Genomic DNA, 21,686 nt, shown 5'->3' with positions numbered 1-21,686 from the left:
TAACTTTTTGACACCAAGAGTTAGTATTTCCCAGTGGGTTACACACACACACACACAATCCTCCCAACTTCAAGAGGTTAACACTTTATGAGGAGCTTGATATTCTACTTAATTTTCTCAGGAAGACGAAATACCATTCCAGAGGGAAAATGCAGCATTATAAACTTATCTCCATTGCACCACTGATTTTCCCAACTGATATATTTCCCTGCATCTTTTATACAGTAGTTCTTAACAATTAAGAATATGCCAAAATCAAAATTACAAATATTTTACCTGTACAAATGTGGTTAGAAAAGGCCACAATACTATAAATACATTGTTTTTAAAGCATTTATCATCTGTAGAAATCGACAACAGTATGTAGGTTATTTTCTGGCATATGTACTTTAAGCAGATGTAATTTATCTAATCATAGAGGCAGTAGCTCTGTATTATAGGTGATTCTCATGTTCAGCAAATAAATCAATAAATTATTAAGGCAGAGTGAATAATTAACACTTAATAACGTTTAAATAAATTAACTTTTTCTATTTGTGAATTGTTTGTATACCAATTATAACATTCTCAGGTTTTTCATTATTTAAAATGATATGGGAATGTGTTTTGATATTCACAAGTTATGACTAGTGGATATTGTCAGTTCCCAGTTTGAAATCTGTGCTTCATTGTTTAGATACGTAAAGGGGGGTATTTCATATTGCTTTTATATTGCTTTATACCCTAAATAGAATTTCTAGTGTGAGCTATGAAATTCCCAGCTCAGTGCACAATTTTGAATTCTGCTTCCAGTGAATATTTAACTTAACTATTCGCTTTTTACAAATATTCACATTTGAAGGCCTGTATGAAGTTAACATGAAAGTATTGCAAGGAAAGTAAGATAAGCTTTAAATGAGTTCTTTCCAGCACAATCATTCACTTATAGTTGCAAGAATACTGCCAGTTCCTACTCTCCTGAGGCCAAAATGTGGCTTAGCTACCATGGTAGAGCAGAGATTTAAGGGGACATAAGGTGTCCACAGATATATTTAAAAACTATTATTCTACTGTATTACGCATTTTAATGCTTTATATTACAAGGCAAGTTTAAGAATATTTATTTTAAGTTGGGGATAGATTTGCTCATATATATTTAACATCTTTATTTCTGGCTACTAGCTGTGGACGTTGACGTGATTGGATATGACTGGAAGGAGAGCTGGGTTTAACATTCAGTGGGTTCAGTTCTGCAGTGCAGAAAGCCAGCAGAAGGTTTAGGTACCATATAAGCCCTGCATCAGGCTTTCTTAAGTAAGACTTCAAGGTCACACAGGGACACAGGCCTTTCTTATGTCTGTAGTCCCATGGAAACATTTCTTCTGAAACATTTGTCATATAGCTATTTTACTGTTTTTATTTACTGAATAAAAAGGACAAGTTTTAAATTATTGGAACTCAAGAAAATTTCATTTCCTCTTTAGATTCCAGGTGTTTTTAACTCACCATTCAGAGCATCACCTGATTCTATGGAACTACGGTTGCAGAAAGCAAAGCCCTTGAGCCACAAACACCAGCAAATAAAGGAAAATCTTACTCAAGAGACTTCTGATTTTCCAAGTTGTACAAGTTCCTGGACCTTCCCTACGGTGCAGCCTCTTCCACCCATTGCCAGACAGAAACCTCAGGTAATGTGCATCAATAATTCTTAGACAACTAACTCTGTTGATAACATTCGTGTTATTAATAATATTGGTTCAGCCATTCAGGACATGTTCTCTTTCAAAGAAATATGTTTTCATTTTGAAGAAAGAAAGAAAATATTTTATTAAAGTTAAGGAGATGCAGATACACTATGCTGCATTTGAAAAAATAGGAAGATTTTAAAATTCCAAGAAGATATGACAACACTTAACACACATTACATGCTATATCTCCAGTTAAAGATTTAACAATTATTATACAATTATAAATGTTTAAAAAAAATCAGAGAGGATACAAAATGTAGCCAATTGAAAATGAAACATTTAGACTGTGTACAGACATTTAGGGAGATTAGGGGAAGATTAGATTGTGTTAAAAACAGCCACCTGATCTAATTTAGTTCACCCAGGTACAGACCTTACGCTGGTTAGGTGGATCTACATATGAACGGTGCAGAAGTTCAGGACAGTTAGATTGGTCTAAAAATGGCCAACCTGATCTAAGTTAAGTGTACCTCTGAGGTAGTCTATCTTAGCTTGGGTCCGGTAAGACCAACTTTACTGAACTTCTGTACAGTTCCCAGTATAGGCCTGGGGCTGAGATAGTCTAGCTGCTGGCCTCAGCCCCAGAGCTGCACTCTTGCTACCTCTGACCTGGCACTGAGCTATTTTTAGCCACCTGGCCTTTCCCCCTATCTCCAGACAGACACCACCCCCAGCCCATCAAACCCACCATTCCACAAGCCACTTAGAATGCCAGTTTTATCAGCTTTCTCCAATGCTGGTAGCTGAGGAAGTAAGTCCCAGTCAGGGAAGGGGCAGGAGGGATGGGGTTGTCTGAGGGTAGGGGTATTGGGGGGCTAAAAATAGCCCCTGGTCCCAGGAGGTAGGGGAGAGAGCACCCCATTTCTCCAAGACCTCCGTAGACTCCATGAGCCTCCCATATTGTGCCAAACCCCCCGAACCCCAGCAAACCCCTCTGCAGATCCTGCCTGCCCCCTGATCCCCCCTGTGGACTCTTCCTGCCCCCCCAATTCCCCTGTGGACCCCACTTGCCCCCGATCCCCCTGCAGATTCCCAATCCTCCCAGAGCCTATTAGCCTCTTTTACCACCCCCCACCCTCTCCCACTAGTCCCCCCCATCCTGACTTAGCTTAGATCAGGTAGCTATTTTACATGCGATCTAACCTCCTCCTAACCTCCCTGAATGTCTGTACACAGCCTTAAAGACACCCAGGTTGTTCAAAATAGACAACAAAAACAGTCTTTAATCCATTTCATTTAAGTTTTCATTCAAAGACCAGGAAGTACCTCTGTCAACATAAACGTCTTCTGCATCTACTAGACATATGTCAGTTTTAATTACAAAAGATACTATCTATTTTATTTTTCATGACTCATGGTCTCAATCTGAATTTTAGTTGATGTCAACATATGCTCCTTTCATTTTTATTTATTTTTGCTATAAAGTAATGGCAACACTATTGTCACCACCATCAACCTCTGCTTGGAGTATAGCTAATCAACAAAGTTAGCAGGCTAAAAATATAAAAAATAATATCTTATTTGTATTTCTGGTTATTTTATTTTCATTTTGATGTGGTACTTATCTTTGTTCACCTCAGAGGCCAAAGGTACTGTGACACACCTTCAATGAGATATAACTATATGCCTCTAAGGATAGAAGTGGTAATCTTTTGCCTGATATAACATATGTATACCTATTACAAATGGAATTTCTGAATGTTTTGAAATAAAGGGGAAATTACAGTATTTTTGTTGCTAGTTTATTCTTGCAAAAAATATCTTGGTGTTATTCCATGGGTGGATCTTACAAGTCTGTGTTCTAGTTTGGAACATTTTATAAACCTTTCTAAATTTAAACATCCACAGAAAGCAATGATATACAGATAGCCTTTCAGAACAAACCAGAAGAGTTCTGTTTATTTCCAGTACCTCAAAGTGGGAATTTACTATATAATACTTTAATCCTTTCAGCACCCTGGGATGTACACTGTGGGGTAAATTTTCAAAGCACGCTGCGTGGATTTAGCTGCGCGACTCTTATTGATGTTAATGGGAGTCACACGGCTAAATCCCTGCACAGCACTTTGACAATTTAGGGTTGTGTGTCAAAGGAAAGGACATTGGTCTGAGCTGATGAAACAGCTGGATATGAAAGCCATACTGAATGCACAGGTTTAAAAGTTGTCTCATATGACAATAAGGAATCTAATTACTAGCCAGCCTTTTGTCTTAGTTCTCTATGTTAACACTTTTTGACCCTGTGCTTCTTTAATACATTAAGCCCTATGTTAGTCACTTGTGGTACTTAACTGCCCATCTAGATATCAGAAATTTGCTTTGCTTTCATGGATGACGCTAAAATAAGAATGGAATTTGTGCATTTAAGAAAACAAAATGTAATTATCTAACAGTTTTCTCCTAGGGAAACTGGTATTTGGTGCTTTATAGGTAAAATACTGTGTATGTAAGATAGTGTATATAAAGAAAAAGCTTTAATGATGCTGATATATCAGTTATATCAAATCTATCACTTTTATTACTGAATTAACTAGAATTACAGTCCAATGAAAGCACAGATAATACTGAAATTAGTCATCTCTTCATTAAAGGGTATTAATAACAGCAAGCACATTGCATTTTTTTTAGTTTCTTTTTCCCCTTTCTGGTAGCTATTACTGGAGTGGAGGACGGGCAATGAGGAAGTAGCATATGATTTCATTCAGATCATAATTTTCACTGTAGTTACCATGAGTTTCTGGTTTTATGATACAGTAATAGGAAGGTAACTCTACTGAATCTGTTGATCTGCCAACCCTTGACACATCATCTGGCAGACAACTCACTATCAAGTTTTATCCTACTTGCTACCAGTGCTACAAAAGCAAACTGAATATTTTTTTGCTGGGGAAAGATTTTTTTCTCATATTCTGTTTTGTTTATGTAGGCAAGGAGGAAAAGTTGACTCCCTCTTGTATGCTGTCCTTGTGTTCCCAGGGAAGAGGCTACCTCTTCTGAAACAGGGCTCCTGTGATACTTACAAGCACTGCCAGGGCAGAGGTGTTTGTAAGGATCACTGTCCCAGCACACATCAACCTTGCTTTTTAGCTTGTAAAATGCAAGTAGGTGAGTGGATTAGTTAAGGGTTGTTATCTAGCTAGCTACCATAGACATTTCTAAGGTGCTTATCCCCATGGTAAGCTTCCTCCAAATACATGATTCAGAGAAAGGGGAGAATCTGCAGGGAAGGATTATAACAATCTTAATGCTTTTAAATGATACCCCACTTTCATTTATAACAACAGAGTCCATATATGACAGACCTTTTCATAGTATCCTTTTTCTTTGCTTCTTTTGGTAGTGACTTCTCTATAAACATCATTTAGGGAAATTTGAGAAAAGGGTTGAATATTTTAGCCTTCTGGTTAAAACCTTATCTAGTGTACTAGTAGTGAGAAATTCATGATAAAAAAAGAAATGTTATATCCACACAACGAGAAAAAAATACTATGTCCATGTATTATCCATTATAGGATATGTATCTATGTTTCTTATAGTTTATTTTAGTTACATAACAACATAGTTCAGGCAACTGGACACTTTTTTTTTCCTTCAGTCATAAAGCCATTTACTGCAAACATTTGCTATTATATGAGTGTTAATATATTTTTTAGAACTAATGTATATATTTTTCCTATAAATCTCTCTAATTAAATGTATGTTGTAGACCAACAAATGTTACTACTTTGAGGAAATTCCTCATGTATATATTATTCCCAAGCACCCTAATAACTTTTTTATTTCATTCCCTTTTAAAAAAAAGAAAATGTATGTTGATTCCAGTAAAATACATTTATTTTTTTGTGTAAACTTTCTGGAATTAAGTAGCACCTTTCAAAAAACATAATGATTATGTTATTTGCTTTCTTACAGTCTTTAAAAGGAACCTGAGAATCATGGAGCTGTGCCTTTAAAAAATAAAGTTCCAATAAAAATCTATTAACTTCTTTCAAATATAGCAATCCTCCTGTCCAGCTGTGAAAAGTACTAGATGATACTTATTTGCCATTTGTGTTATTTACGGTCCATGACTTTTATGGTAACTGGTTCCTATTATTGGTTTCTATTAATGTAAAACATAAGTGAACATAAATGAGGCGTGAATCATTTCTTTTTATTAGCCCCACAGTCTTCACTCAGTGCTTGCAGTAACTCCAGCTGTGACTTGTTAGTGATAACCTATTTAAAGAAGGAAATCTTTAAGAATAAGGGGCACGATTAGGATTCTTTGTCCATTCATATTTTCAGAAGGTTTCACTACTTCATTGCAGGATCAGCAATAGCAGAAAAAAAAAGAGTTAATTAGCAACCACTAAAGCCAAGTTGTCACAAATTGTACTGAGCTTAATATGGTATTAATTACGCTTCAAGTGAGTTCATATTGGTTACTACTGAAAGCCAGGTATGGTGTAAGTCACTTTTATAGTGCAAAAAAGGACTTTTTGCTGCTATATAGCTATATCATTAAGTGATAGATACTGACTTAATCAGTTATTAAACAATATAATTATAGTTTTTCAAGTAAAATATTTAAAAATGTCAGGAAACCATGAGTGCACAGAATATAACAGAACATGAAATCTGACTTTTCACAAAAAGGTTTTCAAGCAATAGCAAATTCACCTGCAGTATTTATGTTGTTTTCACTTATATTAGAAGCATTAGTTATAATCTAGTTCTGCATTCCTTTAAAAATGTATATACTGCTATAATAAGAAAGACATTTCATAAAGGAATACAATTTCTTAATATGAAAACTGAAAAGTTTAGGCTTTTCAGGTGTTTTCACACAACTGCGGTATATGTGTGATCAGATTATTTTACTACTATTTTTATGTGGAAAAAAGAAAAACTCTAATCACCCCATCAGTTCTAGAAATGTGTATTTTTTTACTAAGCAACTTACATTAATATTGAAAGAAATATCCCCATATGCATTTCTCACTCTGTATCTACTGTTTTAGAACATGTAACTGTAGTGTTATCCATCATTTTCTATCAGAATGAGTTGCTTTCATTAATTGTTTTGGAAGGAAAACCTTGCCCGTTCTTTTCAACCACTACATATACTCTTTCATCAGTGATATGTCACAAATGAATAAAAAGAAAAGAGAAGAACTGTAACCCCACAATAAAACACTTACCTTTTCCTATACCTATCAGGGGCCCTTTCGTGATACTGCTGAAGTATTGCTGCAACGCTACAAGCCTTTGGAACCAACCTTGCGAGTAGCAACATCAATCAATTCACTAGAGAAGGCCAGAGAGGAAATGAAAAGAGAGGAATGGAGAAACCGCATACATGACAATGAGTACGTTTTTTGTTTTTTCTTATGTAGTTATAAGAACATTTTCTTTATTCCACTGCTTCCAGAAACCTTTCATGCCTGACAAAATGAAATGTCAAATTTGACAGGTTACCAGCAAAAATTCTACATACATATTTCTAAATCTGTGTTCTTATTATTTTATAAACTGTTCGGGGCAGAGACCTGTCTTGTATGTGCCATTTGCTCTTGTGAAACTAAAAAAGGATCTGTAAAAAATATTAATTATAATAATGTAGGATGCAAAAGATAGGTTTAATGGAAACAAATTTAGCAAACAAATTAAGAAAAACCCTTTCTCACCCTTGCAACCTGCCCTGGGATTAGACACTATCACAGTCTTTGTGCTCATGATGCTTAAGGACTGGTGGCTCAGTTCAAAAAGGGATTTATATGCATTTCTTGTGTTTGAGACAAAATGTATGCACCTTTTTTCTGATGTGAGAGGCATCAAAGTGCTGTTCAGATGTTTAGGCTTATGTGAAGGCCTAGGTTCTTTAGCTTAGATCCATACATTCCAATGCATCAGAGAGAATGGTCCCATGGTTTGGAATATATAGGTATTGCACATGCTTGGATTGTCAATCTTTTGTTTAAAGTGTGCATGCATACATGTAAGGTAAACTTAAGCCAGGTTGGAATTCAATAAGGAAATAAGGGCATGAATAATGTATCCAACTGACCCAGTTTCCTGGGCATGCTACATGACTAGTCAGTCATATTACGTGGTGTCTCTCAAGAACTCATGTTCCAACAATCTGATTGGTAACTAAGTACTCACCCCTAATGTAAACATGCTGTGCTCTCCTGGCTTGCACTTATGAGTTTTATGACAGTTTCTGATAGCCAGGTTGGGTGACAATTTGAAAGGAAACAAAGGCTGTTTTTTACTAAAGGCAAGTTTGTTTTAGCCATCTACGGGAACTGGTTTATTTCTGACACCTTCATGACACTTTGCAATTGGATTTGCAAAGATAAACATTATAGGATAGTGCATGTATCCTTCCATTTCCAACATAGGCATTTCCTCAGGTCAATGTATGTAGCATTTTTTCTGGAAATTAAATGTATGTGGAAAGTATCCAAAGCTCATGTCTTCAAGGTTAATAAAGAGCCACTAAGCATTTCAGAAGTATTTGAATCTCCATTTGAATAGAGAACAGCATGCAATGGGCATGTCTACACGTGATGGTGCATCGCTACAGCAATGTGCTATGGTGACATAGTGTCCGTGGGTGTCCACACAGGACTAGCAGCTACTTGGCCAACAGGAAGTGCTAAAGCACAGTACAATAACAATGTTGCCATAGGGCAACATGTAGATGTACCCAAAGTGAAGCACCTATCATGAGTAATGATATGGGCATATTTCATATACAAAAATGCTTTATAGCCCCTAAGCAATATTCATTTATCATACTATTATATAATATAATATAATATTAATAATGTCACCTTATTCAACAGATGTGTTCCCTATGTATATTTAGAACCTGTTTTGTTTTGTTACTGTTTAGTGACAAAAATAACATTAGTATTTCTTGAACTTTTTATTGTAGAAACTAGATTGCTATTGATGATAATTAAAAATTGTTTCTTACTTAGATTCTTTCCCACTTTACACATCATCAACACAATTATTATGTATGCTTCCATTTATTTGTGTAATTATATTTTAACCAAAAATGAAGCTGTGCCAATACTGAGTTTTATACCAACATAGCAAGGTTAAATTGAACCGTTAGTAACACTTTGTCTGCTGCAGAGAGCTTGAGTTGAAAATAGCATAATTATATAGGTAGATCCGAGTTCCAGATTTTGCTTTGATAACATTTATTAATGTGCATGATTTGAAAGAAAGAAAGAAAGAGAGAGAGAGAGAGAGAGAGAGAGAGAAAAGCTTGCTTTTCAGATCACAGTTTAAGTTTGCAGAGCTAGTAACTTGAAAAACATGACTTTTTCTATTAATCTTAGCTGATTAGATCTGGGAGACATTATGATGGTATTTTACCTGGGGGGGTTTAAAAAAAATAAGTCAGTTTATGCATTAGGACTCTGCTTATAAAAAACTGGAACTCTTGGTTCCAAAATGATATCTTTTATTAGACCAACTGGAAAATGGCAAGAAAATTGTCCTTTTCTGCAAGCTTTCAGGATCAAAGTCTCTTCATCAGGCTCTGGGAAAACTGTAGATGGTACAAGATGGTAAAAAGTCCCCATAGGTAGGAAATAAACTTCATTTTTGCACAGAGGGAGCTGAAGATGGAAGTCTGTCCCTCTAGGTCCATGAAAGTGTCTTTCTGAGCTGTGTTGAGTATCCCTTTGATGTGTTGATCAGGTAGAATTCCTTCCCTGGAGGTGTCAGATGACAAGCAGGGAGGCAAAAAAACTTCCTTGTTGCTCTGCAATGAAGTTTAAAATCCAAAATTGGCTGAAATTCGGCATTTTCCATGTTTCAGGGGTGTACTTGGTAACTGTGTTGGTCTGAGACAAAAAGACATACAAAAAACTAGAACTCTTGGTTCCAAAATGATACTTTTTATTAGATCAACTGGAAAATGGCAAGAAAATTGTCCTATTCTGCAAGCTTTCGGGATCAAAGTCCCTTCATCAGGCTCTGGGAAAAGTGTAGATGGTACAAGATGGTAAAAAGTCCCCATAGGTAGGAAATAAAAATAGGTATCCTGTGCTTATACAACTGTGCTGGCCCCATCAGTATGAAAAGCTGCCCTGGAGAAAAGCACAGAGCAACTTGCCCTCAGGAGTTTCTGAAGCCCAGTCAGTTGGTATCTGGGGACACTAGCCCCTTGCGCCAGCTGGACTGCTAAAGCAGCCCTAACCTAGACTGGCCCCTGCACCCTCTATCCACTGCAGCAGCCTGGCAGCCTGGCTGTGACCTGCTGCCACCTGTGACAGCATCCACCCCCTTGGACCTGCAGCCCCATGGCTGCAGTTGCCAGTGGATCATGGCCATACAGTTGGCCTTTGTGTGGCATTGCTGTCATGTCTTTCCGTGGCCTGGACTCTGCCATCTGGTGAGCTAATGCCCGGAAGATGTGCTCATTGTGGTGGCCCACTTTGAACTGTCAAAGCTTGTCCTCCTGGCCCCAAATGGCCAGGAGGTCAGCCACCTCTTCTCCCTTCCATCTGGATCCCTGGTGCTGGCTTTGGGAAGGCTCCTCTGCCCGGGTCCAGCCACTTGCCTCACTAGCAGGGATGCTAGCATTCCATTTTTAAAATTACAAATGCTCTGATAAAACAAAACCCAAATTCTCTCATTAAAATACCCAAAATCTACATTCTTCCATGATTAAAATGAAATACTACTATATACAGAGAGAGAGACAGAAAGATCAGTTGGACAATGTTCTATTGATATAGTTAAAATTTTAAAGCCATTTGGAAGCCTACGAGTGCCTCTATTATCATAATAAAATAAATTCTAAACATCTGTACACATTGGCATTTGCTTTTTTTTTTTATCATAGAAAAATCAGAGCTGCTCCTGCCCCCCATAAGATGTGGGGACTGCTGCAGCTAGACCTGCAACTGTTTTGTGGCACTGAGCAACACTGATATGCCTGTGCCCAGCCCCTGCCCATGCCCTTGCCTATGACTTCCAACCAACAGTTTTGCATCCTATTCTCATAGGGAAGCTAGCAGGCTGTGGAGCAGATACCTACACAGTCAGGTGGGTGGCCAACTGGCTTAGGAACCAGAGAGTGGTTATGGATGGGTCATTCTTGGCCTGGAAGGAGGTGGGCAGTAGGGTCCCACAGTGTTCGGTCCTTGGACCAAACTTATTTAATATCTTCATCAGCAATTTGGATGAGGGTGTGGAGAGCACCCTCTCCAAGTTCACAGATGATACCAAGTTATAGGGCAAAGTTAACACACCAGAGGGCAGGGAGCAGATACAGGCCTGGACAGGTTGCATCAATGGGCGGAACGAAATAGGATGCAATTCAACAAAGATAAATGTAAGGTACTCCACCCAGGAAGGAGGACTCCCCAGCACACCTATAGGTTGGGGGATGACCTCCTCAGCAGCTCAGAGGCTGAGAGAGATCTTCGAGTCATAGTTGACTCCAAGATGAACATGAGCCAGCAGTGTAATGAGGCTATCAACAAGACCAATTGCACCTTGATGTGTTTTAGCAGATGCATGACCAACAGATCAAGGGAGGTGATGCTCCCCCTCTAAGTGGCATTGGTCAGGCTGCAGTTGGAGTACTGTGTCCAGTTTTGGGCACTGCACTTTTAGAGGGACACGAAGAATCTGGAGAGGGTTCAGAGGAGGGCCACTCACATGATTAGTGGCGTGCATGAAAGACCCTATGAGGGGAGGTTGAGAGATCTGGATCTCTTCAGCCTTCACAAGAGATGTCTGAGGGGAGACCTTGTAGCCACCTATAAGTTTATCAAGGGAGGACAACAGGGAATTGGCGGTGCACTATTTACCACAGTGCCCCAGGGAGATGCTAGGAATAATGGGTGCAAACTAGTGGAGAGTAGATTTAGGTTAGACATTAGGAAGAAATTTTTCACAGTAAGGGTGGCCAGAATCTGGAATGGGCTTCCAAGAGAGGTAGTACTATCACCTAACTTGGAGGTCTTCAAGAGGAGGCTTGATAGTCACCTGGCTGGGGTCATCTGACCTCAGTCCTCTTTCCTGCCAGGGGCACGGGGTTGCACACGATGATCCATTGTGGTCCCTTCCAGCTCTACAATCTATGAATCTATGAGTCCTGCCAATGCCCCTTACTCCTGACCTGCAGCCCCTGCCTGTACCTGACTTGCTTCCTCCTGACAGCAGCTTCCTCCCAGCACCAGGACATGGGTCCAGCTGCAACTATCCTACCCACTGCTTTGTGGGTCTGACCGGTGGCAGCCCTTGCTGTTCTCCCTGTGCCTGTGCCCAGGCCCCAGTGATCCCCATGCTGCTCCTGGAAAGCCCTCAACTAGAGCTCAGGGACTGGATTGGGCAAGCCCCTTCCCTTCCAGGCCAGCCTTCCCCTGAACAGGCTGCTTTATGGGGGCAGGGAGGCTCCAAGCCTGGCTCTGGTGGCTGCTCCTACCCAGAGCACTCCCCACCCCCTTTCTCTCTCACCCCCCCACCCCTGCTGCCACCCCTGGTACATCACATGCACCCATAGACCCTGCTGCCACCGCCGCCCCTTCCTCCAGCCCATCATACCCTCCAAGTGGTTCCTGGGCCCAGGAGCACTCCCCCCCTCCTAAGGTCAGGACTGCATGTCCCAGCACCAACGTGGGCTTCTGCCAGCAGGTCCCATCTCATCTGGCAGCTGGGCATGCAGGGTGTGAGATTTGTGGAGGGGGTGTGGGGCTTGCAGGGGGGTGGGAAATGGGCTTGGGGTTTGTGGGGGGATGGGTTTTGTGGAGACAGGGGGTTTGTAGGGTTGGGGTTTGTAGGGGGTTGTGAGTGTGGGGTTTGTGGGTGTGAGGTTTGTGCATGAGCGTGTGGGTGGGGAGGTTTGTGGGTGGATTGTGGGGGGGTTCATGGTTGTGGTTTGTGGGGGGGGGGCACCACATGCCTGCCTGCCCACCTCCACTCCTGTAGCTCATAGCCTCCACAGCTGATGGCAGCAGCCAGCAGTGGGCCCTTGTGGTATTCATGGCCTGCTGCAGGCAGAGCCTTTTGGTAGTGCATGGTGCTGCCTGAGATCTGGGGGCTACATGTGGTATGTAGAGCTGGGCTGGTGTGTGCCTTTACACAGGACCAGGCCAGCTCCTGCCACCAGCCGGGGCTCTTGGCATTGCAGGCAGATCTGCATGCCATCTGGCCAGGCCAGCTCCTGTCTCCATGTGGCAGGCACATGGAGACAGGATCTGGCCCAGCCTGATGGCACGTGAATCATGCCTGCAATGCTGGGAGCCCCAGCTGGCAGCAGGAGCTGGCCCAGTCCAGTTCAAAGGTGCATGCCAGTGGGCTAGCTCTGTGCACCACATGTAGCCCCCAGGACTGAGGTGGCAATGCACACAGCTGGGGGACTCTGCCTGAAGCAGGCCATGAGAACCTTGAGGGCCCACTGCTGACTGCTGCTGCTGCCACCAGCAGTGGGAGCTGTGCGCGGTCAGGGGGGTGGGCATACAGTTCCCCCACATCCACACAGCCCTCACAGTCCGCCCACCCCCATGTCCAGGCTTACCGGGGACAGAGCCAGCTCTGAGCCACTGCTGCCAGCTATGCCCCATTTCTGTTTCCTCCAGCACACTGAGGCAACGTGCTGGAGCAGCAGGCATAAAGAAACTCTGACCGGGTGCTAGAGCATCTCCTTGGAGGACCCAGCCTCCAGTTGCTTCGGAGCATACTCTAGGAGCACACCCTGCACCACTTTTTTAAGGCGTGTTTTCTTTTGACACTGGGATTCCTCGGTATCAAACTTAGAGTTGTGGCTGCAAATATGCAGTGCAGAGAACATTTTTTAGTTTGTGGCGTGCCTTCTGCAGTGTCTCAAATTGCTTTGAGATGCCACAGCAGACAGATGCTTGCTCATGTGGACACAGCTGTAGTGTTTATTGATGCAATGATGTCTTTTTAGAAATGAAAAACAAAGAAAGCAATGTATGTTATTTGCTGGTCATGACAATTTTGTAAAGTGAGACGCATCTTGAGATTTAATTTTTCAAGAATGGGAATTCTATGTGGATAGTATCTTTAAAGAAGGAAAAAATATTTATTTCTAATTCTCAACCTTTGCAGAGGGTTCCTACTTATCCGCCTTCCTTCCCTTCAGCTCATACTTTGAGGGTTCTTTGCCAAAGTAATGTGTTTACTTGAAGTGGTAAAATTTTACTTTTGAGGTCTGGAATTTGCATTTGTAGGAGAGGTCCTGCTCCCCATGCATTCAAGACTGGATTGAGAAAGCTCTGAAGAAGCCAAGCCAGTCAGTAGCAATTGAAACACAAGGTGGGACGGTCTCATGTCAAGGCCTAAGATGACTGGTTTGTCTCACATCAGGTGGGCGGTGCTCAAAGTAGACATCTAATTGTGTGGCAGCCTAAACAGGGCTCAAGTAGCATAACTGAGGGGGGAGACCCAGGCAGCAGTTCTGGGTAAAAAGTCTTCAGGGAAAGGGGAGGGAAGCAGTACAAAAATAGCTACCACTGGCAGTACAGAAGTTAGCACTGCTGCTGCCCAGTGTGTTGGGCTGCCCTGTTACACCTCTGCAGGTCTCTTCATTTCTGTATTCTTATTCAACTTTAAAATGAGCTAACATAGCTTATTTTTATTCTCAACAAACCTAAATTTACTGATCAAGATCTAATAATCTTGCCTTCATTTGTTTGTCTTACATTTTACAATGGCATTTCTGAAGATTTTTACACTGAAAATGGACTAAGGTAAGTGTTTGAAATATAAATGCTCTACTCCACTGTACTGAAGCAGTACTCTGATGCCATGCAGAGAATGGACCACATGATGCAAGTCTTATTATCCTATGAATACTACTTATCTGTCAGCACTGCAGCCGGGTTTACTACCTCTGTTAGATTTCTGCCAAGTAAAAGTTGCCCTTAATCAAGGAGAATTCTGAGCTGTCTAGCTATAGCAGGAATCTTTCCCTTTTTCCGGTAGAACTGAAGATATGGTTTTGTCTTATTAGGCCATTTCTTTTTATATATGTACATTTACTTTACCTTTTACTTGGACAGGAACTGGAAATTAGATCCCCAGTAAGGGCACACTTTACAGACAAGTGGCTGGTATGAGAGCCAAAGCTGGAACCAATAGAGTTAAACCAGGGGTGCCAACCCCTGGCCCGTGGGCCAGATACAGTCCCTAGCCCCATGTCATCTAGCCCATGGGGCTTCTTACAAGTCCAGAAATTTGATGATGGGAAAGTGGTGACACCACTCCCCCACAGTCAAATTTCTGGAGCTGTGGGGAGGCCTGGGCCCTGTGTGCTGGGATTAGGCATGCAATTCCTGTGTATGAGGCCTGGAGGAGGTAGTGCTAGGCCCCTGAAGATAAATCCTGACAGGATGGGGTAGTGCCAGATGCCCAGGTCAAATCCTAGCATGTGGAGGTGGGCAGGGACAGCACCAGGCCCCCAGGTGCCAGTCACAGTACTCCAGGCAGGGAGCAGATGGTGCAGGGCCCTAGGATCTGCTCCTGGCTCTATCCAGACTGCAGACCAACCCTGCTTCATGCAGCTTGCCCACAGGGCCAAAAGGTTGAGCACCATTGTGTTTAAACCATTGAGAATGAAAAGTTCTCCTCCTTGTTGTGTGGACTGGCATGAAACAAAGAATTATGATTTTTGATGCATCTTCAGGGGACGTAACAAGAATAACATGCTCTCTAATGGATAGAAACACAAATTAATTTAGGTACCTTTGCTGAGATCTGGCCCAATTCACATGAGTGATGCTCCAGAGTGCTCTCTAAAGGGTCTTTATAAAGTCAACATCCTCTAGAATTAATTGAAAATCTTCAACAGACAAGGACACTCCAGTGCTTAAAGTGCTAGCTTGAGGACTACGTTTCCTGATCTTCTATAGACTCCCTGTTATCCAAGACAAGCCACTTAGGGCCAGATCTAATTTGGTTTTGGCGATGCCTACATTTAGACACTCTGGCACTGGATTTATTACCCAGTCCTGATACCTTGTTCTAGGCAAGCACAACCTTCAGACTGACCACAACTCTGTCTGTTTGACAATAGGAAAATTTTATTGCTACACAGTGACAGAAAATAAAAGTAAGCACAAGGAGGGAGCAGAAAATGCAGGCAAAGTAAGATGATTACAGAATACAATATCAATTATTTTCCAGTCCCAGGGGGGTCACAAGGAGAGCCAGCCAGCCCCATCAGCGTCTACACATGTGTTGCGGCACACTAAATAATGCCACTGTAGGACAGTACATGTGTTGACAAGTATTATCTTAGGGTAACATATATTAGTTTAGTGTGGCCTAATGGGTCCTCATGTGCAGATGCTGAGACTTTACTGAGGAGCTAATTAGTGAGCTCCACAGTAAACATCTCAAGCCCACTATGCTCTTGAACAAGTGGGGGACTGGGTCCTCCTCCACATTTTATTCTCCTCTTCTCCTATTGAAACTGGGCCATTAGGCAACTAGGCAAGTAAGAGTAATCCTGCCTCTGTAGCCTAGTGGCATAACCTGGGTTCCATTCTCTCTTCCCAAGATTCTTTATGCATTTATTTTGAGAATCAATATTTAAAAAGCAGAAATATGCCTTTTCAACATGCTCAAAATGTGGAACATTGCTCTAATACAACTATACCGCTTCCAGTTATGTCATTTAGTACTAGCCAACTCAGGTATCTCCATATAGATGGATAATCTGAGGTAACTATTTAATTCTCTGTCACAGGAGGTAAGCATAATCTGTCATATGAGAGAAACGAAACCTACTATGCTCTCACTTCCATATTTTTTGCCATTAGAACAGTATATTTCAGAGCCTTCCACCTGAGTTTTGAGTTTCTCTTTAACTAACACCCAGGCCTATTTGGTGGTTTCAAATTACATGCACTGTTTTTAGAACGGATTCCATGTCTTTCTGATATGCAAGCAACCGCCTATCCCAGGCTGTTTTTAAGGGAATTGCTTAATGCTTATTACAAGAGGATAGATTTCCTCTGTGCATCAAATTTCATCCATTAAAGGTATCTCTAAAGAATTTTCTACATGAACACCTAACTGGGCATGTCTACACATGCATAGTAATGTGCATGAATAAACTATGGTGCTTATTACACCAGAGTTTATTGCTCTTGGACACATGATTACTTGTGCACCCTGGACAGCAGCATGTTGAGCTGGGTGGGAGCAGCCCTGGCTGGCAGGAGGCTTGGGGCTGCTCCCCTCAGCCTGCCATCCTGGGGCTGCTCCCTACAACACAATATACAGCAGAGGGGCTAGCTGGGGCAAGAGGGTGCTTTGGTGAGGGGCTAGCCAGCAGGTAACCCCCGCACTGAAGCACCCTCATGACCCAGCCAGCCAGAGCTACGTCTGCGTGTTTGCTGCTGCAGAGTTTTTTACTCCACGGCAGGACAGTACTAGTATTTACAAGTCGCTGCAAAGTAAATTAATTTACTTCAGCCTAATATGGGAGCACATGTAGACATGCAACATTTACCGCACAGCTAATTTGTCTATGTCTCATGTAGATGTGTTGACTACGGCCAGATTCTATTCTGCCTATTAGATACTTAAGTACATGTAGGCACCTAAGTACAATTTATTCCACTCTGCTCAAATCACTGAAAAACTGTTTATATAAAAGGTGGGTTGATCCTCCTCCTCCTCTTCCTCCTCAAAGCTGTTAAGAGTCAGATGATATTATGTTATGCAAGTAAATGCACTAGTGGATTTTCAGGGACTTAAACAGGGGGAATAGAATTTCACTTAGGCACCCAAGTCCATTTAGTTGTCTAATAGGTAGTATAATATCTTACTGCCACTGTCTAAACTTCTTTTTTTGAGCAAGGTTACCATGATATTAATGACATAAATAAGCTCTTTGCCTATAGAGCACAAGAGTCAATAGTTGGCCCAGAAGTTAATACTAATAAAAATGAGACAGTTACTTTGCATTCAGCTAAATATTTGAGGAAGTTTTTTTAAACAATACATTTTCTTATGCTTTAAGTTACTGTTCCTTGTATTTTTTCGTTAGCTGCAAAGAAAACGGCCACTTCATTTCATGTCATAGAATTCTATCACATCTTTGAGTCTTTTTTTTCTTATGCCTGGTTTTTCATATGCTTTCCAACTTTAGCAATTTGCATAGTTTCTGGATTGTTATTGTATTATGATAAACAGGGATTATCATACATTTTCAGATAATGTTTTCTTAACAATTCAACTTCTATTTGTAACTCTTCCATTTATTTTAATTACTAGCACAGTGTGCAACATTTATTAATCAGCAGAGTCTTTTTAAGTTAAAATACTAAATTAGCTAACCCCATTAACACAGAATACTCCAAACAAGCAGTAATAGGAGAGGTAGTTACTGTGCAAATCGTATTATACATGCGGGTGCTCTAGGGCACAGTTAAGCATGATTACCCTCTTTTGATCCAGTATTCCTCTGCCTCTTCCAGCTAATTTCCAGTGGAAATTTACAAAGTGGTGCCTTCATTTTTCCATCTTAATTTTTCTAATGAAGTTCTGGTACTTTATAACACTGGGGATGCAGATAATAAGTCTATGTATAATTAAGAAGTTCTAGAATTTGCTGCAAACCAGATCTCTTATTTTTGCTTCAAACAAGAACTAAGCTAACCTTTTGTCTGCTACCTTACTCCAATGTGAAATCTGGATTGAATAAAAATGGCTACAGGATTCCTAGATTTAATGACATCTGAACATGAGATATGATTGATACAGTAAGTGCAGCTATGATTTGGACATACAGTTAACATGGCATTTCATAAAATGCTGTAAATAATGGATCCTAAAGAAGTTACTGATAAAAAATTATCATATTGAAAGTAACCAAACTAGATATATAAAGTGGATTATATTGACTTTAAATTGTAAATAAACTTAAATTTTTAACATGCATTTGTTATGGGCAAAATTATAGGTATCCTGGCATAGTTGTGCTGGGTAAAGACAAATTTAGGCCTCCTTCCTGCCCTGGGTACAAAAAGTAATCAGATGCTAACAGTGGTGATAGCACAGTGTCCCATGGAGATCATATCTAGATAGGATAGAGAACTTACTTCAGGTTTTGCACCAATTTTTAAAACTGAAAATTCATGAGATTCCTTATAAAAATAAATATTTCACATGTCCCAGGTGTTATGAAGTTTAGTACAATGTGTGTAGAGCTAATTGTTCGTGGTCTTTTTTAGACTGATACATTATTCTGTTTTCCTTGTATTAAAACAAGATGACAAGAAAGAGTCACTAATGTATAAAATAAATTTATGTAAAATTGTAGGAGAGCTGTTCACACACCTATAGGTTAGGTGGCAGCATTTCTATTACTAAACCATAAATATGTGCATTGAAAGCAATATTAAATGTGCGACTAGAAATGACTAACATAAGGATGTTAAAGGAAGCAAGCGAATCTAACCTAGTTATCTGTTCCTAGTGCAACTCATAGTGCCTAGGCAGTTCAGCATCAATGGCAGTTTGGATTCCTGTAGTAAAAGGACTGCCAACCCCTTCTCAGAAGTATGAATAAAAATTAAGTAACTGGCTGCCACCTGGCTACAGGCCCAGTCTATTGTTGGTAGGCTACTATTAAGCAGATCCAGAGAATGGGCTGAAGGTCTGCTACTGCTGCTATGAAACAGTGACAGCCTCTGAGATTTGCCCCTGTAGGCTGGCGCGGCACAGGACTGAGACAATGCTGCTCAGCAGAACATGGCATTTCTGACAGACCTGTGTTCCTGTTGACACTGTACAGGAAACTTCCCTGCTTCCTCTCTCAAAATGACATCAGCAATAAGCCCTTAGAAGTCTCCTGTTGCTGCTACAGTCAGTATCATCCCAGCTAGAAGATCCACAGGGACCAGGAGGTCTTCAATCTCCTGTGCAATAGCTACACAACAGAATGAGAGAACCAAGGAGTGGAAGGAAAGAAAGGAGGGTGAGAAGGCAAAAAAAAAAAAAAAAAAAAAAAAAAAAAAAAAAAAAAAAAAAAAAAGGAGGGATGGAATACATGGAGGGAGGGAGCAGAAAAAATAGAAAGAAGAGTACAACACAGTGAATGAAGAGAAGGAGAAAGGATTTTGTTTTGTTTTATTTTGTTTTAGTAGAAGATGACTAGGAATGTACAGGAACGTATCTGTATCATTTTAGCCCTAACACGATTCCATTTACCTTTTTTTAAGTCTCAGTATTTTACTTTCAGAAATCTACAAGTACATCACTGAAGTTTACCTGGGCCAAGCTTGCTTGTCAATCAAGTTCCCATGCTCTTTCACTCTCTCATACTGGCTGCAGAAAAAAAGTGTGGCAGACACTTTACACAGCTAAATCTGTCTCAAAGGAATAAAAAATATATCCTTTCTCAGGACATCACAACCACTTGGGGACTTGGAAACTGGAGCAGGAATGTATTGAGAGAAGACAAATTGTGAGACATCTCACAATTTGGTATCCAGCTGGACACCAGAGCACTCAGTATGGGTGTGTCTCCGTAAGTGGGAATGTGCATTTCCTGGGGACAACTAGCAGCAGCACATCTTTGTGCACATATTTGTGCCACTGCTAGTTGTCCCCAGGGAATGCCCCTGCACACGTGTGTGGCAAGATGTCCCTGTCACAGGGTAGTCAAAAAAATATTTTAAATACCTTGCTCTGTGGACAGTCTACCACGCTTTTATGTTAATTGATATACAGAGTGTGGGAGACTGGCCTGATCTTATTACAGAGACCACCTGGATTGTGGTCCTGGCCTTATGTGCCAATTCCATGGCTCCATACCTTCCCTATACCATGCCCCATGCCTCACAGATGGCATCCTTACAGATGTTCTACCAATAGCTGATACAACACTTCACTGTGCCTTCTGAACCCTTGGCTTCTCTCAGCCTCACTCTGGGCCTTCAGACCTCTCAATCTCTTTGCACAGCCCCTTCCTGGGCTGCCAGACCCACTTCGTCTCCCTCTCAGCCCCACTCAGGTTGCCAGATTCCTCAGACTCTCCTCTGACCCCTCTCTCAGCCCTCAGATGCCTCGGTCTAACACAACAACTCCCTAGGCTACCAGCCCCCTTGGTCTTTTTCCCTGCCCTTCTCAGGGCTGCCAGCCCCTTTTGGTCCCTTCTTCTGGACACTTTTAGTTCTCCACTTTCCTAGCCATTCTCCAGGCCCTTGAACCCATTTGGTCCTGCGCTTTATTCCTGGCCCGTTGCTGGACGGCTGGATCCTTCTGGTTCCACTGTACTCACTGGGCCTCACTGTCCAAGCCCTCAGACCTGTCTGGTCCTGCACTTTATTTCCTAACCTCTCACTGAGCCATACTTTATTCCCTGACCCCTCGCTGGGCCTCTGGTCCATGTGGTCCATGTCTTTCCTGGCCCCTATCACAGGCAGCCCCACTACACTAACCAGTCCCAGTGTATTGGAGGACAGGATGGAGAACAGGATCCACCACCAAGGAGGAATACTGTGCTCTGGTCCGGACCTGCAGAGAGCAAACCAGGAAAGCCAAGGCTGCGATGGAACTCCAGCTAGCTACAAATATCAAGGACAATAAAAAGTCCTTTTTTAGATATGTGGGGAGCCAGAGGAAAAGCAAGGGCAACATTGGACCCCTGCTGAACCAGATGGGACAACTGACAACCAATGCCCAGGAAAAAGCAAACTTGCTAAATGGGTACTTTGCATCAGTTTTTCACTAGTCCCATGGGGTGCCCCTGCCCACTGCGGGACAGGAAGACCCAGGTGAGGAAGATTCCTTACCATCCATCAAAGCTGACCTTGTGAAGGAACACCTTGACAGGCTGGATACCTTCAAGTCAGCTGGCCCTGACGGTTTACACCCAAGGGTACTTAAAGAGCTGGCAGGCATCATAGCTCAGCCCCTGGCACGGATCTTTGAGAACTCCTGGTGCTCTGGTGTAGTGCCCGA

General features: G+C 41.5%; 1 protein-coding gene across 1 annotated transcript in view; it reads left to right on the top strand.

The window, feature by feature from the left end:
• SPATA17 (spermatogenesis associated 17) overlaps positions 1–21,686 on the top strand; it is a 169,010-nt gene that overhangs the window by 104,343 nt on the left and 42,981 nt on the right. Inside the window, exons 7-8 of the mRNA XM_006265047.4 lie at positions 1,464–1,667; positions 6,930–7,078. Coding sequence (XP_006265109.2) covers positions 1,464–1,667; positions 6,930–7,078 — 353 coding nt within the window. The remainder of the gene's footprint in view (positions 1–1,463; positions 1,668–6,929; positions 7,079–21,686) is intronic.

The sequence above is a fragment of the Alligator mississippiensis genome, chromosome 1 (assembly GCF_030867095.1).
Source record: "Alligator mississippiensis isolate rAllMis1 chromosome 1, rAllMis1, whole genome shotgun sequence".
Classification (NCBI taxonomy): domain Eukaryota; kingdom Metazoa; phylum Chordata; order Crocodylia; family Alligatoridae; genus Alligator; species Alligator mississippiensis.
The sequence above is the reverse complement of the archived record's forward strand: the minus strand, read 5'-3'. Positions and strand labels throughout refer to the sequence as shown.